This window comes from Thalassophryne amazonica, chromosome 2 (genome assembly GCF_902500255.1).
Source record: "Thalassophryne amazonica chromosome 2, fThaAma1.1, whole genome shotgun sequence".
Taxonomy (NCBI): domain Eukaryota; kingdom Metazoa; phylum Chordata; class Actinopteri; order Batrachoidiformes; family Batrachoididae; genus Thalassophryne; species Thalassophryne amazonica.
In genome coordinates this window covers 114,171,219-114,191,527 of record NC_047104.1, presented here as the reverse complement: position 1 = coordinate 114,191,527, position 20,309 = coordinate 114,171,219, and the positions used below count along the sequence as shown (strand labels likewise).

Here is a 20,309-nt window from a genome sequence, read left to right as displayed (position 1 = left end):
TCAGAATTTTTTCAGAAGCTGTTAGAGACAAGCACCTGGAAACCATTCGAAAAATTTATCTGGCTTTCGGTGAAAATTTTACAGGCTTCACAGAGAATAAGGACTGTTACTACAGCTTTAAGGACCCCTTTAAGGACACTCGGTGCGTCGAGCTGCGACTACGCGGCACAAGCCACCGGACCATTTCTAAACGGATGGCTCTGTGGATACGAGACCGTCGTGTGCTCTTTCTCTGGTTATCACAAGAGCTGGACATCAGCCATTTTCCGGCAGATTTCACTTTTAACAAGAGATTTTGTCATGGAAAGCCGCACGGAGGCTTCGCGCGTAAAGACCGATTCGCTTTGAAAGCGAGACAAAGGAACACCTCTATTCAGCATGTCAGAGGACAAGTTTGGACATGCCTATCTCGGCTTTCAATGCTTACCAGTCCAGTAAGTATCAGAGAAATTGTGGAGAGCTGGACATGTCCAAACTTGTCCTCTGACACACTGAAATGGAGGTGTTCCTTTGTCTTGCTTCCAAAGCGAATTGGTCTTTACGCGCGAAGCCTCTGCGCGGCTTTCCATGACAAAATCTCTCGTTAAAAGTGAAATCTGCCAGAAAATGGCTGATGTCCACCTCTTGTGATAACCAGAGAAAGAGCACACGACGGTCTCGTATCCACAGAGCCATCCGTTTAGAAATGGTCCGGTGGCTTGTGCCGCGTCGTCGCAGCTCGGAGCGTGACGCGCCGAGCGTCCTTAAAGGGGTCCTTAAAGCTGTAGTAACAGTCCTTATTCTCTGTGAAGCCCGTAAAAGTTTCACCGAAAGCCAGATAAATTTTTCGAATGGTTTCCAGGTGCCAGTCTCTAACAGCTTCTGAAAAAATTCTGATGGAAAAAAAAGTCCTTTTCATTCCGCCATTTCCAGACAATGAAAATCCGACGAGGGGGCGGGACCACTCCTTCCCAAGGCGTGCTCACAGTCGAATGACGTAACCGACAGGCGTGGAAAAACTCACGCATGCGCAGGATTCAAGCATGTCTGACGTAAAAGCATATGAATGAAATCTATATAGTTTTTGAAAAAATAAAAAGGACCGTTACTTTATTGACAGACCTCGTATAATGTGATGATGTTCTGTGTTACAGTAGGTGGTGCAGTGCCAAGTTGAATGTGCACAGTGCACACTAAATTAGGAGTGATATGGAGTGAGAGGCGTTTTTAGTGTGCATTAATGTGATTAATAAACAAAAATATCTTTACTGAACAAAGAACAAATTTTGTTTGCTAAGAGAGGTGCATGCAACCAGAGATATAAATGTGTTTTTTTTTGCTACGAGATTTATTCAACTACTGTGGGAGAATAGTGGCTCTGAGAGGCTCTCAGAGGCAGTATCTTCGGTTCATGAGGCTCATCTCTGAGCGTGGCGCTAATTTCAAGATGTTCAAAATTTAGCTAAAACAGCGTGGGGCAGTTTGTGTACAAATTACTACGAGGACTGAGGATTACAGAGGCGTGTGGTGCAGACGAGGCTGCTAAAAGCCCATTATCCAAGCGACTGGCAGCTACACAGGACCTGAGAGGCTATTTTTGGAGCAGCTGCCCTCTTGCGCACACAGTCCCACCTGCTCTGTGCGCCGGACGCATACATTAATTAAAATAAAATATAAAATAATTATTTTGTAGCGGATTAATCATCTTCTGTCAAACCTTGGATGTTGAAAACACCTCTATTCTATTCGCTATCACAGAGGACTGTTTCATCTGGACGCTGTTTTTCCCCTCTTCTGCTCCATGAGGAACGTATTTTGGAACAACTTAAAGGTAACTATTTTTAATGTTTTTATAGCTTGGTAAAACAGTTGCATGTTCATTTGTAGTTGTAAAAGTATGTCTATGATAGATTTAATATCTTGTTAATGGATCAGAATGAGCTCCGCTGTGTGTGCGCGCTGACACAATGACTTGTGCTCAAAACGAGCATTTAGGCACAACGCCAGCTTGCAAAAGGGTGATTTTACAGTCAATAACGAACAAACCCAAAGTTAAAAGTTGGATCACGGTGTCAACGTGGCTGTGTGTTTAAAGCCACGGAGGAAATAATGTCAGTGAAGCCGTGAGGAGTGCAGAACGAGAGCATGCAAAAGAGCGATTCTGCAGACATAACACAAAGTTAAAAGTTGGATCACGGTGACTGTAAGCCGCGGAAGAAATAAAGAAAGAATTTTTTTTTTTTGGAAGTGATCCACAGTTGTAGCAGCAGGTGTATATAATTAAAGTGGCTACCTCATTCTGGTGTATTTTTTGTGGTCACAGAGAACTGGATGAATGCATAGAACTGCTGCTTTTGACTCTGGAACACAAGTAGCAGCAGTCTGGCGCACGGGACACACCGGCCAGTGTCGTGCCAAAGTAGTTATCCCCATCAGAATTTGTATCCGGGAGCGTGCACTCACTCAGTGCAGCGTCTTTTTTTGGACTGCGTTTAAAAAATGTGACATCTTGAATGGATGCTGTGAACTGAAAACACACACTTTAAGGGGACCAAGTGTGGGAGGGCTGGAGGTTTGGACCAAACCCATGACGGGCCATTAACTCACCTTTAGGTAGATCTGTGTGAGGTTGGATTCTCCTGTTTTTCTATCAATCACAAACTCCTCATAATATCTGCAACAGAAATGTAATGACAGGATTCATTCATACACGCTGATGGACCTGAAATAACATTTTTAATATCTTTTCGAGTGAACTTTGCCAAAATTTACTCTTTTGTGAAGTATGTTTGTTTGACATAGAATTATCCATTTATTTGTGACAATATGCATAATTCAAGTTTGGCACTTTGGTTCCACCCAAAGAGTGTAGAGTAAGTTTTTATTTAGCCATGTGGCTCCAGCGCCAACTCTTAGGTCCGGCGTGGACGTGGACCTTGTTTTCTGACAACTTCTGCTTAAAACCCAAAATGTCAGAAGGATCATGAGGCTCCGCTTTCACAGTCTGTATTCATACTGAAAATCAAGATCAAGTGAGCTTTTGCCCTTCTGCTCCACGGGAGGTTTCCTCCCTGAGTTTTCCTTAGGATACCTGCGTTACCGTTTGACAGGTGTACTGCCCAAGTCAAACTCCCCACCTGCCACTGTCACGCCAGGAGCAAGAGCCCGCTTGGGGCTCGCCTTCCCACCTCACCAGGTGTAGTGACCCCCCCAACAAAAAATATTTTTGTGGAGATAGGGTTTGCGATCAAGATTTCCTGAAGTAATTGATCCATAAACTGAAATCTATAAACTACTTAAACTGAAAGAAAATATATATCGTGAATGACATTCATGTTTTGTGAGACCGGTCTTCATGTTTGGTGGGATATTTTATTCACGGTTTGCAGCAAAATTATTAAAGGTTGGCATAAATTAGGGCTTACTTGTAGTTCCTAGGGTTTGTAAGAGTAGAATGGGAGGCAGAGCCTTCAGCTTTCAGGCTCCTCTCCTGTGGAACCAGCTCCCAATTCAGATCAGGGAGACAGACACCCTCTCTACTTTTAAGATTAGGCTTAAAACTTTCCTTTTTGCTAAAGCTTATAGTTAGGGCTGGATCAGGTGACCCTGAACCATCCCTTAGTTATGCTGCTATAGAGGTAGACTGCTGGGGGGTTCCCATGATGCACTGTTTCTTTCTCTTTTTGCTCTGTATGCACCACTCTGCATTTAATCATTAGTGATCGATCTCTGCTCCCCTCCACAGCATGTCTTTTTCCTCGTTCTCTCCCTCAGCCCCAACCAGTCCCAGCAGAAGACTGCCCCTCCCTGAGCCTGGTTCTGCTGGAGGTTTCTTCCTGTTAAAAGGGAGTTTTTCCTTCCCACTGTAGCCAAGTGCTTGCTCACAGGGGGTCGTTTTGACCGTTGGGGTTTTACATAATTATTGTATGGCCTTGCCTTACAATATAAAGCACCTTGGGGCAACTGTTTGTTGTGATTTGGCGCTATATAAGAAATTGATTGATTGATAAATTTCCATGTCCCAACAGCCAGAGGCTGTGAGCATGGACCGGGCCAGCGGCCACCCAATCCTCTCTGCACCTGACCCCCATGGCCCCCTCTGCAGGTGGTGAACCCACAGGAGGGCGGGCCCACGTCGCTCTTTCGGGCTGAGCCCGGCCGGGCCCCATGGGCTAGGGCCTGACCACCAGGCGCTCGCGCGCGAGCCCCAACCCCAGGCCTGGCTCCAGGGTGGGGCCCCGGCTCCAAAATCAGCACCTCCAAATCCGAGGCCATGGTTCTCGACCTGAAAAAGGTGATTTGCCCTCTTCAAATCGGTGGAGTGTCCTTGCCTCAAGTGGAGGAGTTTAAGTATCTTGGGGTCTTGTTCACGAGTGAGGGATGGATGGAGCGTGAGATCGATAGATGGATCGGTGCAGCATCTGCAGTGATGCGGTCGCTGTATCGGACCATCGTGGTGAAGAGAGAGCTGAGTAGGGGGGCAAAGCTCTCGATTTACCGATCGATCTATGTTCCGATCCTCACCTAAGGTCATGAGATTTGGCTCATGACCGAAAGAACTAGATCGCGAGTACAAGCGGCCGAGATGAGTTTCCTCCGCAGGGTGGCTGGGTGCTCCCTTAGAGATAGGGTGAGGAGCTCGGTCACTCGGGAGGAGCTCAGAGTCGAGCCGCTGCTCCTCCACGTCGAAAGGAGTCAGTTAAGGTGGCTCGGGCATCTTTTCCGGATGCCCCCTGGGCGCCTCGCTGGTGAGGTGTTCCGGGCACGTCCCATTGGGAGGAGGCCCCGGGGAAGACCCAGGACACGCTGGAGGGACTACATCTCTCGGCTGGCTTGGGAACACCTTGGGGTTCCCCCGGAGGAGCTGGGGAGGTGTGTGTGGATTGGGAGGTCTGGGCGGCTTTGCTTGAGCCGCTGCCCCCGCGACCCGACTCCGGATAAAGCGGAAGAAAATGGATGGATGGATGGATGGATGGATGGCATAAATTTTCATGAATGGTTTGCAGATAATTCACGATTTGCAGCAAATTCATGTTTTGGGGGTTAAAACCTCTCTGACTTTGTCTCCAAACCGTCCTATCTGAGCTGTCCCTCTGATATGGTCATCCATAATCCTGTCCATTCTCCTCACTCCAAAGAGAATGTCAACATCTTCAGCTCTGCCAGCTCCAGCTCTGCCTCCTGTCTTTTTGTTAGTGCCACCGTCTCTAAGCCACACAACATAACTGGTCTCACTCCTGTCTTGTACTGTAGACTTTCCCCTCCTTCACTCTTGTTGATATTTTTTGGTCACAAATCACTCCTGCCACCTTTCTCCACCCACTCCACCCTGCCTGCACTCTCTTCATCATCTCTCTACCACACTCTCCATTACTTTGGACAGTTGACACCAAGTATTTAAACTCATCTACTTTCACCACCTCTACTCCTTGTAAACACACTATTCCACTGGGCCTGGGCTCCCTCTCATTCACACACATGTATTCAGTCTTGCTCCTACTGACTTTCATTCCCCTGCTCTCCAGAGCATCCACATTTCCAGGCTAGACTCAACCTGCTCTCTGGCAGGGGTGGTGGACAAGCGGTTAGTGCAATTAGTTTCAGTGCAAAAGGTTCCTGGTTCAAAACCTACCCCTGCCACATTTCCTCATGTAATGTGGAGTTGCATCAGGAGGGGCATCCAGCATAAGATCTGTGCCAAATCAACATGCAAACCCACCTTGGATCTGCTCTGGAAACCCCGAGTGGAAACAAGGGAGCAGCCGAAGGGACTCACAGTGCTTACTCAACCTGCTCTCTACAGATCACAAAGTCATCTGCAAACATTATAGTCCATGGAGACGTCTGTCTGATCTTATCTATCAACCTGTCCATCACCACTGCAAACCTGATGCTTGGTGAAAACCCACCTCTACCTGTCATTCCTACTGCCACACTATCCTTGTACATGTCCTGCACTACCCTAATATACTTCTCTGCCACTCCAGACTTCCTCATACAATACCACAACTCTTCTCTTGGTACCCTATCATAAGCTTTCTCTAAATCCACAAACACACGATGTAACTCCTTCTGGCCTTTTCTATACTTCACCATCAGTACTCTCAGAGCAAACATTGCATCTGTAGTGCTCTTTCTCATCATGAAACCATATTGCTGCTCACAGATCTTCACCTGTTTTCTAAGCTTAGCTTCTACTACTCTTTCCCATAACTTCATGCTGTGGCTGATCAACTTTATGCCTCTCTAGTTACTGCAGCTCTGCACATCACCCTTGTTCTTAAAAATAGGAACCAGCACACTTCATCTCCACTCCTCAGGCATCCTCTCACTTTTAAAGATTTTATTAAACAATCTGGTTAGAAACTCCACTGCCATCTCTATTAAACATTTCCATGCCTCCACTGGAAAGTCATCTGGACCAACTGCCTTTCCACTCTTCACCCTCTTCATAGCTGCACTTAGTTCATCCTTACTAATCTCTTGTGCTTCCAGATTTACTCTCGCCGCATCATCCAGCCTTTTCTCTCTCTTTTCATGCCTCAATATATTCCCTCCACCTTTTTCAACACACTCGCCTCTGCATCTTTTACCACCCTAACCTGTTGCACATCCTTTCTACCTTGGCCCCTTTGTCTGGGCAGTCGATACAAGTGCCTTCCTTACTGTTCAACTTCTTGTACAGCTCACTATAAACCTTTTCCTTAGCTTTTGCCACTTCTCTTTTCACCTTACACTGCATCTCCTTGAACTCCTGTCTACTTTCTTCATCTCTCAAAATATCCCAATTCTTTTTCACAAACTTCTTTCTCCTTATACTTTCCTGAGCATCTTTCCACCACCAAGTCTCCTTGTCTTCCTTCTACTGTCCAGATGTCACACCAGTACCTTCCCAGCTGTCTCCTTCACCACATCTACTTTTCCAGTTGTCTAAAATTTCTTTCCCTCCATCCACTGCCTGTCTCACCTGCTCATTGAATTTCACACAACAGTCTTCCTCCTTCAGCTTTCACCATCTGATCGTTTGTTGAGCTCTGACTCTCTTCCTCTTCTTCACCTCTAAAGCCATCCTACAAACCACCATCCTATGCTGTCTAGCTACACTCTCTACTGCCACCACCTTACAGTCTCCAATTTCTTTAAGCTTGCATTTCCTACAAGGAATGTAGTCCACCTGTGTGCAACTTCCTCCACTCTTATATGTCACAACATGAACAAATGCAAACAATATGGTACTGTATGCTAAGCCTGTCTGAAATAGACAGTTCTCAAAAACTGACCAACTGTGCAAGCAGAACAGTTAGACACAATCCATCCACAAGAAGCAGTGGGCAGGACAGTCTGGCACCCACTAGAGTAAGTAAAGTGCCTTTACTTACTTTGCTTAATTAAATTACTTACTTTACTTGAAGCCACGAGGACACCCAGACAACTCTGTAGGAGTTACAGGCTCCTGTGGCTGTGATTGTAGAAACTGTGAATGGTGCTACTTCTTTGTGTTACAACAACAGTTATAGCTTCATGATGGACTGGTGCAGAGATGGACAGTCATTTAAAACAGCTCAAATCTCGGCAAAAGAAAAGTATTTTTTCAAAGTGAAATTTCAGGTATAAGTTGCACACGGTACACTCTACTACTTTTCCTCTTCAAAGGCAATGGAGCTAATAAATATTTAGCACATGAACATATTGATAGAATAAAGTGTAACTTCATAATAAAGCCTTCTCAGATGAAGAACAGTATGATAAAGAACACTGTAAAAGTAGGATTAAAGAGCACTCCATCTGGTGAAATCACCTCTCCAGAGACAATGTATGATGTACTGAGGCAATATTTCAGTGAAAGCCCTGGCTAAATTAAAAAATTAGCTGATATTTTTGATCCCCATCCAGCACCAAATGAAACAGCAGTTGACTTGTAACTTTTGGGCTGTTTCTCTGCTGATGGCCAGTTTCTATACCAAACATCACTTATCAGTTATTGCTACAGTTTGCATGGTGTGAATTAGGTCACAGGTGAGTCCCAGTGTCTGGTCATGGCAGGAGCAAGAAGATTACAACATTCTAGTACTTTCCCAAACATTCAAATACATGGAGACAGCAGCAGACTACAGGATTAGGCTTAATAGTTCATCTGAAGCAGTACCATGCAGAATATGTTGAGATAGCAATAACATTTATAATAAACTGTCTACCTCCAGTCCCAGCATACATGTTCAAGAGCAAGCCTACAGCTCGGTGTGGAGCAGCAAGCTCAAAAGGGATAAAGAGATGGACTACTAATGTATAGACTTGGGTTTGACTTCCAGTTATGCTACCAGTCTGTGGCCTTGGACAAGACACCTGATACGCATTAGACCAGGTTCCATTACATATTTCTCCAAAATTTAAGCAATGTTTTCAGACAAAACGTACACGCATCATGAACCCCTCACCTATGGTGTACCTAACTATAACTCCGTACAACTTTAGGCCAGGTTTATATAGCGCCAACAGAGTTACCTCAAGGCACTTCACACAAGTAAGGTCTAACCTTACTAACCCCCAGAGCAGCAGTGGTAAGGAAAAACTCCCTCTGAGATAGAAACCTCAAGCAGACCAGCCTCAAAGGGTGACCCTCTGCTTGGGCCATGCTACAGACATAAATTATATAACAATTTACAAAACGAATATACATATTCCTGCACAATCATTCAGTTTTTGAAAACTGTCTGCTCCATGCAGATTTCCCATTGAGTGCCACACTGTTTGTATTTCTTTGTAAATGATGTAAATAAAGTCCAAGACATGTTCAGTGGCAGCTTTACCATCAGAGAGCCTCGTCCAAAACTACAACAAAAGACTCCAAGCTGTCACTGATGTTAAAGGGGGCAATACACGGTATTAAGAACAGGGGTATGTAAACTTTTGATCAGGGTCATTTGGGTAGTTTCTGTTGTCATTATGATTTAAAAAGAGTAAACACAGTTTTGTGACAATAAGTGACTCCACCCAACCATGAACCATGAGTGGAATTTTTTTTTGTTCTGTTATCATTCATATTCTCTGAAAAATGGCCAAAAAAAGGGTATGTAAACTTTTGAGCACAACTGTATGAACGCATGGACTTCTATGGGTCCGTTATGGAAATAAGTCACAATATTGTGACTGTCTAGTGCTCCCGATGTGGCAGACCGAACGGTCAGCCCCTAAAAATTGGTCAGCCCTGCCTCCACTGTGCATGCGTCATTTTGGAGCTCTGAGATAGTTTCTTCACCCAAAATGATCTAATGAATTAATGTGATTATTAATCATTAGATGACAAGGTAAAACCTCTTAAATCATTCTAAAGTCAGTTTTAAGCAGAAACTAGGCCATTTTAAGCAGAAACGACGCAATACTATGGGAAGCTTTGAAATGGCAGAAGCGCAGTGAACGCATCAGCAAGCAGTCTATGAAGCTACAGCGCTCTTATCACTTCCTCTATCTTTTATGATGAAATAAGGATGAATTTATGTGGAAATGATTGTTGTACAAAAGCTTCAGATATCTGTTGCTGAGACAGATGACGACTGCAGTGCAGTTTTAAGCAGGAACAAAGTGATAATCCGTGAACCGCGGCTGATGACACATGCAGAGTGAAGGCAGGGGGACCAATTTTGGGGGACTGGTTTTTAGGGGGGACCGTTCAGTCGGCGACACCGGCTAAGAAATGCTTGTAAATTACTGTATAAAGTGATGTTTTTACATCTTTGTGTGTCTGTCATGACAAAATAAAATAAATTCATTACAGCCAGTACGTTATGTGGAAACGAGCTGTAAGTCTGGTCTGCTTGAGGTTTCTTCCTATAATCAAAAACACCCGAGGAAGTTTTTCCTTACCACTGATGTCGGTGTGCTTAATCAGGTCGTTGTGCTTTATCAAACAAACCTTAGTGTGTTTCATATTGTGACTTGGCGCTGGATACATAAAACAAATCCTTATTTTATTATCTCAACTTACATTTGCAGTGAAATGTCTTGTGACAGGAGTGTGGTTTCTCTTTTTTTCCTTGTTCTAAGCAACAGTCGTAATGTGTTATGGCATGGTGTTTGCTGCACTTCTATTTGCGAGAATTATTTTCCTGCCTGGCAATCTTCTTTTTATAGCTCCCCTGAAACTGGCACGAATGTATTCTGCACAACAGCAAATAATATATCTGATAACAGACTTTATCATACCTTATGGAGTAGCCAAACGTCAAAGAAAGTTTTATGAAGTTCAGGGACAGTATGTAGCTCAAGTAATGTTTCTTTTATATCTTTCTGATAGCAGCCTGGGTTTGGAACTAATAATGTGTATTTTTTCTCTCTCTGTCAATCTGAAGTAAACGTGAAAAATTGAAAGATGCTGTTTGTATCTTCACAAATTCATTCAGTGATATTTAGTCACTGTCAAGTAACTTTAAGAAGGGAACACTGCAAAAACTGATATCTAAGAAAATAAAAAAAGACTGACTTAACTTTTGTCTAAATAGAAAAATAATATTGTCAAGCATTTTTTTTTACATTAAAAATGTCTTATTTTCGGAAAATGTAGTTCAGGTTTTCTTAGTATGTTTTTCCAACTAATGTCAAGTTGTATTTAACAAGTAACAAGGAAAGGCAATGGATTTCAAGTAATCCAAACAAAGGAACAAAATTATTTTCCTTATTTTAAGACAGAGGCTAATCTTAAAATAAGAATTCTGTCTAGGTTTAAGGCATTTTGATTATTCAGTGTCTAAACATTTTGCTAGTTTTAAGAATTCTAACCAAGTAATTTTTTTTACCCCATTGGTAGATTTTTTTTTTTTTTTTGCTTAATACAAGACAATTTGGCAGGATTTCGGATTATTTGTCTTATTTTGGAGAGGGACAGTTTTTGCAGTGAAAAGATTCTCCTGCTGTGTAACTGGGTGTTTCTCAGTGGCAGAAAAGAGACCTGTAACACTGTGTGTGTGTGTGTGTGTGTGTGTGTGTGTGTGTGATGACAGCCCCATTTCAGTGAAGACTTTGAAAACCTGTCTGTTTCCTTCTATCATGAGGCCACATAAAGTCTGTTCTTGTGCACTCAATCAGCCACAAATATCATCTTGTGCTTTGAAGATGACTTTATTGTATTGTCACGGCTTTGGATCTAACCCCCTAAATTGAGCAAAACGACATTGGGCCGTATCATTAGGGTGGAAGCCCCCCCCATCGCAGAGGAGATTTTTGTGAAAGACATATTTGGGAAATCACAGCAGCGTCGAGCAGAGGGAACTGTTATGAGGTGCTGCTGAAGCGTAACGCTGCAAGCACAGAAGCAATGACAGGCTTCTCTCGTTCCTACGCTTCACTTCTCCCAGGTGTACTCTCACACAGCCAATGCAACCTGCTGTCTCTGGAGGGAGTGTGTGTTCGTGTGTGTCCACGTCTGCGTGCGCCTGTATGTGTGTGTCCGAGGCCCAGGTATGGCGCGCTGATTAAACCCACGGCTAAGCAAGAAACACACCAGGCTGCAGCTTCCAGTGACCCTGAATACACATATAGATATTTTGGGGAAAACAAATGGGCGGAAAATGGAATACACAAGCACAGCTGGTACGACGAAGGAAGAGGAGGAGAGACACCATCAGCCACACGACTCCACCGAGTCATGGAGAAAGTACATTTTTATAGATTCCCTGTGTCTGTTTCGCATTTTCTCTTATGCATGAGTGTTTGTGTGTCATATTACCTGCCAACCATCTCAGAGTTTTTGTAGACAGGAATGTTGGGTGTGTTACTGTTGTCGTAGGGTCCAAAGTGGCAATTTGGAGAGCCGAACCACTCATCGAAACCATGCTCCAGAGGAAGGTACTGAGGTCGGTGGCCAAGATGCCTATGTGAATACATTGAATGCATACAAACAGCTTAAGAGGTCATACAAATTTATCACCTTAACTATGCACTGTGCACACATAAATGTTGCAGAATTTGCTCTAAAAGAAATGATTTAGTTAATAGCACAAGTCATTTAAATGTTGTGAAATTAAACTGTTTCCTGAGTGTCAATGGGTTCAGTTGTTTCTGGCACTGTATTAAAAACCTGTTAATGAAAAATCGCTGGAGTCCGTGGGACATGTAGGTCACCACTAGAACCAAAGCATACTCGCCACCTAGCAGACATGCCCGTGTAAACCTGTGCCGCTGTCAACACCCCCCCAATTTCGGCAAGGAGGCGTGGATGATAAACTGTTTTTTTTTTTTTTTTTTAATGGGGCCAAAATAAAATCACGCACACACACTTTTAATATATAGATGATTTACCACCCCCTGCTGGAATGGAGTGTAAGTCCAGAAAGTAATTACCACATCCATTGTTCAGTGTTGTTAGCTAATATTGCTAATTTCTCAAAAAATATTAGTCCATCAACGTTCCGTTTTGGCAGCATTCATCCTTGACCCAAAAAACATTAGCTTACCAAACGGCAAATGTCAGCTCTTCCCACTTTGTCCACGACTGAAGTTATATACATGCATGCACACACACACAAAGAGGCCACTTGCTTATATATATATATATATTCTAACAAATAATCATAACAGTTGTTGTCTTCTACCAAGCTGCCTGCCTGTTGTCCTGTAGTCCATCCCAGCCTTGTGCAGGTCTACAGTTTTGTCCCTGGTGTCCTTAGACAGCTCTTTGGTCTTGGCTATGGTGGACAGGTTGGAGTGTGATTGATTGAGTGTGTGAACAGGTGTCTTTTATACAGGTAACAAGTTCAAACAGGTGCAATTAATACAGGTAAAGAGTGCAGAATAAGAGGGCTTCTTAAAGAAAAATTAACAGGTCTGTGTGAGCCAGAATTCTTGCTGGTTGGTAGGGGATCAAATACTTATTTGCAGCAGTAACATACAAATAATATATTTTTTTTTTTTTAGATTATGTCTCTAACAGTGGACATGCACCTAAGATGAAAATTTCAGACCCCGCCATGATTTCTAAGTGGGAGAACTTGCAAAATCGCAGGGTGTTCAAATACTTATTTTCTTCACTGTGTGTATATACATATATATATATATATATATATATATATATATATATATATATATATATATATATATATACACACATACACACACACACTCAACAAAAATATAAACGCAACACTTTTGGTTTTGCTCCCATTTTGTATGAGATGAACTCAAAGATCTAAAACTTTTTCCACATACACAATATCACCATTTCCCTCAAATATTGTTCACAAAGCAGTCTAAATCTGTGATAGTGAGCACTTCTCCTTTGCTGAGATAATCCATCCCACCTCACAGGTGTGCCATATCAAGATGCTGATTAGACACCATGATTAGTGCACAGGTGTGCCTTAGACTGTCCACAATAAAAGGCCACTCTGAAAGGTGCAGTTTTGTTTTATTGGGGGGGGGGATACCAGTCAGTATCTGGTGTGACCACCATTTGCCTCATGCAGTGCAACACATCTCCTTCGCATAGAGTTGATCAGGTTGTCAATTGTGGCCTGTGGAATGTTGGTCCACTCCTCTTCAATGGCTGTGCGAAGTTGCTGGATACTGGCAGGAACTGGTACACGCTGTCGTATATGCCAGTCCAGAGCATCCCAAACATGCTCAATGGGTGACATGTCCGGTGAGTATGCCGGCCATGCAAGAACTGGGACATTTTCAGCTTCCAAGAATTGTGTACAGATCCTTGCAACATGGGGCCGTGCATTATCATGCTGCAACATGAGGTGATGTTCTTGGATGGCACAACAGTGGGCCTCAGGATCTCGTCAGGGTATCTCTGTGCATTCAAAATGCCATCAATAAAATGCACCTGTGTTCTTCGTCCATAACAGACGCCTGCCCATCCCATAACCCCACCGCCACCATGGGCCACTCGATCCACAACATTGACATCAGAAACCGCTCACCCACACGACGCCACACACGCTGTCTGGCATCTGCCCTGGACAGTGTGAACCAGGATTCATCCGTGAAGAGAACACCTCTCCAACGTGCCAAACGCCAGCGAATGTGAGCATTTGCCCACTCAAGTCGGTTACGACGACGAACTGGAGTCAGGTCGAGACCCCGATGAGGACGACGAGCATGCAGATGAGCTTCCCTGAGACGGTTTCTGACAGTTTGTGCAGAAATTCTTTGGTTATGCAAACCGATTGTTTCAGCAGCTGTCCAAGTGGCTGGTCTCAGACGATCTTGGAGGTGAACATGCTGGATGTGGAGGTCCTGGGCTGGTGTGGTTACACGTGATCTGCGGTTGTGAGGCTGGTTGGATGTACTGCCAAATTCTCTGAAACGCCTTTGGAGACGGCTTATGGTAGAAATGAACATTCAATACACGAGCAACAGCTCTGGTTGACATTCCTGCTGTCAGCATGCCAATTGCACACTCCCTCAAATCTTGCGACATCTGTGGCATTGTGCTGTGTGATAAAACTGCACCTTTCAGAGTGGCCTTTTATTGTGAGCAGTCTAAGGCACACCTGTGCACTAATCATGGTGTCTAATCAGCATCTTGATATGGCACACCTGTGAGGTGAGATGGATTATCTCAGCAAAGGAGAAGTGCTCACTATCACAGATTTAGACTGGTTTGTGAACAATATTTGAGTGAAATGGTGATATTGTGTATGTGGAAAAAGTTTTAGATCTTTGAGTTCATCTCATACAAAATGGGATCAAAACCAAAAGTGTTGCGTTTATATTTTTGTTGAGTGTGTGTATTTATATATATATATATATATATATATATATATATATATATATATATATATATATATATATATATATATAGAGAGAGAGAGAGAGAGAGAGAGAGAGAGAGAGAGAGAGAGAGAGAGAGAGAGAGAGAGAGAGAGAGAGAGAGAGAGAGATATTCAATCTGATGTCACCAAACGTCTTACTGGAAATCTCGTAGAATCATTTGAAAAAATTTGAATGAAGCTGTCTGAATTTTGTGTTATAAATGCGAGGACGAAATATTTGCTTTAATTAAGGATGATAGTACATTCTGTATACAGGCCGCATGGTGGATAGTGGTTTGCACTGTTGCATCACAGCAAGAAGGTGGTGGCACTGCTTTCCACGACCTCAGCAATTATGTGTATTCGTGTGTGTACAGTAGTGTTCAGAATAATAGTAGTGCTATGTGACTAAAAAGATTAATCCAGGTTGTGAGTATATTTCTTATTGTTACATGGGAAACAAGGTACCAGTAGATTCTCACAAATCCAACAAGACCAAGCATTCATGATATGCACACTCTTAAGGCTATGAAATTGGGCTATTAGTAAAAAAAAAAAAAAAAGTAGAAAAGGGGGTGTTCACAATAATAGTAGCATCTGCTGTTGATGCTACAAACTCAAAACTATTATGTTCAAACTGCTTTTTTAGCAATCCTGTGAATCACTAAACTAGTATGTAGTTGTATAACCACAGTTTTTCATGATTTCTTCACATCTGCAAGGCATTAATTTTGTTGGAATGGAACCAAGATTTTACTTGTTTACCAGTGTGCTTGGGGTCATTGTCTTGTTGAAACACCCATTTCAAGGGCATGTCCTCTTCAGCATAAGGCAACATGACCTCTTCAAGTATTTTGACATATCCAAACTGATCCATGATACCTGGTATGCGATATATAGGCCCAACACCATAGTAGGAGAAACATGCCCATATCATGATGCTTGCACCACCATGCTTCACTGTCTTCACTGTGAACTGTGGCTTGAATTCAGAGTTTGGGGGTCGTCTCACAGACTGTCTGTGGCCCTTGGACCCAAAAAGAACAATTTTACTCTCATCAGACCACAAAATATTCCTCCATTTCTCTTTAGGCCAGTTGATGTGTTCTTTGGCAAATTGTAACCTCTTCTGCACGTCTTATTTAACAGAGGGACTTTGCGGGGGATTCTTGCAAATAAATTAGCTTAACACAGGCGTCTTCTAACTGTCACAGCACTTACAGGTAACTCCAGACTGTCTTTGATCATCCTGGAGCTGATCAATGGGTGAGCCTTTGCCATTCTGGTTATTCTTCTTTCCATTTTAATGGTTGTTTTCCATTTTCTTCCATGCATCTCTGGTTTTTTTGTCCATTTTAAAGCATTGGAGATCATTGTAGATGAACAGCCTATAATTTTTTGCACCTGCGTATAAGTTTTCCCCTCTCCAATCAACTTTTTAATCAAACTACGCTGTTCTTCTGAACAATGTCTTGAACGTCCCATTTTCCTCAGGCTTTCAAAGAGGAAAGCATGTTCAACAGGTGCTGGCTTCATCCTTAAATAGGGGACACCTGATTCACACTTGTTTGTTCCACAAAATTGACGAACTCACTGACTGAATGCCACAGTACTATTATTGTGAACACCCCCTTTTCTACTTTTTTTTACTAATAGCCAAATTTCACAGCCTTAAGAGTGTGCATATCATGAATGCTTGGTCTTGTTGGATTTGTGAGAATTTACTGGTACCTTGTTTCCCATGTAACAATAAGAAATATACTCAAAACCTGGATTAATCTTTTTAGTCACATAGCACTACTATTATTCTGAACACTACTGTACGAGGTCTGTCAATAAAGTAACGGTCCTTTTTATTTTTTTCAAAAACTATATGGATTTCATTCATATGTTTTTACGTCAGACATGCTTTAACCCTCGTGCGCATGCGTGAGTTTTTCCACGCCTGTAGGTGACGTCATTCGCCTGTGAGCATGCCTTGGGAAGGAGTGGTCCTGCCCCCTCGTCGGATTTTCATTGTCTGGAAATGGCGGAATGAAAAGGACTTTTTTTCCATCAGAATTTTTTCAGAAGCTGTTAGAGACTGGCACCTGGAAACCATTCGAAAAATTTATCTGGCTTTCGGTGAAAAATTTACGGGCTTCGCAGAGAATAAGGTCTGTTAGTACAGCTTTTAGGATCCCTTTAAGGACGCTCGGCGCGTCACGCTCCGAGCTGCGACATGTCTATCTCGGCTTTCAATGCTTACCAGTCCAGTAAGTATCAGTGAAATTGTGGACAGCTGGACATGTCCAAACTTGTCCTCTGACACGCTGAAACAGAGGTGTTCCTTTGTCTCGCTTCCAAAGCGAATTGGTCGTGACGCGCGAAGCCTCCGCGTGGCTTTCCATGACAAAATCTCTTGTTAAAAGTGAAATCTGCCGGAAAATGGCTGATGTCCAGCTCTTGTGATAACCAGAGAAAGAGCACACGATGGTCTCGTATCCACAGAGCCATCCGTTTAGAAATGGTCTGGTGGCTTGTGCCGCGTCGTCGCAGCTTGGAGCACGGCGCGCCGAGCGTCCTTAAAGGGATCCTTAAAGCTGTACTAACAGACCTTATTCTCTGTGAAGCCCGTAAAATTTTCACCGAAAGCCAGATAAATTTTTCGAATGGTTTCCAGGTGCCAGTCTCTGACAGCTTCTGAAAAAATTCTGATGGAAAAAAAGTCCTTTTCATTCCGCCATTTCCAGACAATGAAAATCCGACGAGGGGGCGGGACCACTCCTTCCCAAGGCGTGCTCACAGACGAATGACGTCACCGACAGGCGTGGAAAAACTCACGCATGTGCACGAGGGTTCAAGCATGTCTGACGTAAAAACATATGAATGAAATCCATATAGTTTTTGAAAAAAATAAAAAGGACCATTACTTTATTGACAGACCTCGTATAAGCTGATTGTATGCATCCCATGAACTTGCCATGTCAGGGGCATATCAGATTATTTTGGCATATAATTAGCCAAATAATTAAGCGATGGACTTGCAAATTTGTGATGGTCTATGGACCAATTCTTTCAAGCTCCTTCTCTGTAGCTATACACCAACACTGCCATCTAACCAAAACCTAATTTTAAGACCATGAGTACAAGTATGCTGGGGCTTGGTGTGATGATGACAACTGTATTGGTTGTAAATAGCAATGAAATTTGTGCTACGCTGTGCACTGCTTTGCTGTGAGTGACAGATAGTGCCCTCCATTTCAATAGTGTGCCATAATGAACTAAACATAATGGGATGTGTGAAAAGTAATCATTGTCCATTTTTGACAATTTTATCAATACACATATTCCTTTTCAATACTGTTATACTCATTTTTAAATTCACAACCTGCACTCCCAGAGTAATCACTCACCATTTCCCAACTATTTTGCTGACATAGCCTTTTTCCTTCAGCATCTCTGGCAACAGAATCTCATCCTTTGAGATCCCGCCCACTATCTCCTGAGGCGTGTATGCTGTAAAAAAGCCCAAGATTTAATGCACAAACATCTCCAAGCTGGATCCCCATTTGCAATTATTTACAGCGCTGAATCATTTGCAAATAATACACCATTTCTGGCGTGAGCATTCGTGGTGTAGAAACCATTTCTGACCGGCAGCCTCCCAATGAGAAGGGCAGCTCGAGCTGTCGAAATGAAAGAAAAACAAAAAACTGTCAGATTACCATGTGTTCATAAACATTTAGCCATGAGATTCTATGTCACATGTCCAAATACATTTGCACTGAGAAAGCATTACAGTATATGTGCTACCTACTTTTCACAAGGACCCATGAGAAAACAAATTAATTTATCCAAATGGTAAAAAGTAACTCCCTTCATTTTCTCATTTGTTTCACTTGGGGTTGCCACACTAGCTCCAGGGTGGACCTGCTTGTTGATTTGGCACATGTTTTATGCTGGATGACCTTCCTGACGCAACTCCACATTACATGGAGAATGGGCAGGGGTGCCCTCGAACCAGGAACTTTCCTCACTGGAAACAAGCACACTAACCGCTTGGACACCACCCCTAATTTATTCACTTGGTAATTAAAACACAAATTCTGGAATCCTTCTTGTCAACATTAAAAAAAACCCAACAACAATCTCCAATAGTGCTTTAGTTCATAGTTCATTGGGCTGTTGATCATTGATTTTCAGTACTTACAAACAAGCACTGGTGGCCTCAGTAGCCACCAGATTTTGGGTTTTCAAATGAAACTAAATGTTTCAGCTACATTCACACAGAATCCTTTCCCCAGGGTTGTGTGAATTTGTGACTGTGGTCAATTTTTGAACAAAAACACTATTAAACAATCAGAAAATAATAGTATATTTCTGTGCTGTGAATATTTCTTAGTGGAAACTCTCTCACGCTCTCTCACACAGATTCCATTCACTCTAAACCTGGCTCGACCATCTCCCTCTTACACTTTTGTTGTAAAATTCATATAAATTCCTTACAGCTTCGCTATGTGAAGGTATGACCATGTTATTTTATAACAGAACCACTGTGAAACAATTAGAAAATAACACATTATTGCTCCACTTTCATACATTTCTGTGCAGAAAGTTTTTTTCTCTCATATCCATCATCCGCTAACCACCAGCATGTCAATGGGATATTACACAGGAAATACACTGTTGCATTTTTATTGGTCATAGTTTACCAGATTTGAAAGGGCTTGTCAACTTTATATGTCCTTTTAATTTGTTGAATTACAAGATGATGGCATTTACTGAGTTATAATATCAACACACTGGAGAGGGTGGATTAATCTACCTATCTGGTCACTCATTACATTTTAGAAGGTACATACTGAAGGTTTTGAGGCCAGTCCAAAGCCTGGGAATAAGACATCTGATGTTTTGTTGTTGTTTTTCCAACTCTCTCCAGGACTTTCAGTTATTGTCTTTAATACATGGTTCGTATAAATTATGGCGGTTATATTACATTGGCTTTGTTCCTGCATAACACATTGCTCTTGGCTCAAAACACTTTAATCAGTAATGTTACAAAGAACATTTTCTTTAATTAATAAATGTCTTAGCTTATCAATTTTTAATAACAGACTCCAAAACTTAATTTGATTTTCTTTAACACCAGACTTGACTTTTCACACAGTTTGGTGTAAAGTACTTCATTAATTTGGTAATATTTGTATTTCAACAGGTTTGGTGGAGATAAAATCTATTGAGCATGTTTCAAAAACAGGATATCCTGTTTCAGCTTGTGCTTAATAATACTGTATATTGCTTACTCACACGGGGAACACAGCGGGTTAGCAGTGTAAAAGTTTGGTAGCAGCATCCCCTCAGCAGCCATAGTGTCCAGGTTGGGAGTCTCTTTGGAAGGCTGGCCCAACACACCTAAGTCACCCCAACCCATCTAAAAAAGAGAAAGGAGGACCGGCAAGTGCCGATACGTTAGTAGAAGAGCACTCAGCCAAGGCTGAAATAATAAATGTCTTTTAACAAAGTCTTGTTAAGTCTTGTGACCAAGTCTTTTACAATACAATTTCTTCATTAACACCGGGTATAGGAGCATGTGCTAGT

At 42.5% G+C, this 20,309-nt stretch overlaps 1 protein-coding gene across 2 annotated transcripts in view; it reads right to left on the bottom strand.

Annotated features, from left to right (window-relative positions):
* The window catches only part of galns (galactosamine (N-acetyl)-6-sulfatase), a 99,574-nt gene that overhangs the window by 76,557 nt on the left and 2,708 nt on the right, over positions 1 to 20,309 (bottom strand). For both annotated transcript variants that reach the window (XM_034192301.1, XM_034192309.1), the window contains exons 2-6: positions 20,019 to 20,142; positions 18,323 to 18,397; positions 18,125 to 18,227; positions 11,699 to 11,842; positions 2,587 to 2,653 (exon numbers count right to left, since the gene is read on the bottom strand). In XM_034192301.1, the coding sequence (XP_034048192.1) occupies positions 2,587 to 2,653; positions 11,699 to 11,842; positions 18,125 to 18,227; positions 18,323 to 18,397; positions 20,019 to 20,142 (513 nt within the window). The remainder of the gene's footprint in view (positions 1 to 2,586; positions 2,654 to 11,698; positions 11,843 to 18,124; positions 18,228 to 18,322; positions 18,398 to 20,018; positions 20,143 to 20,309) is intronic.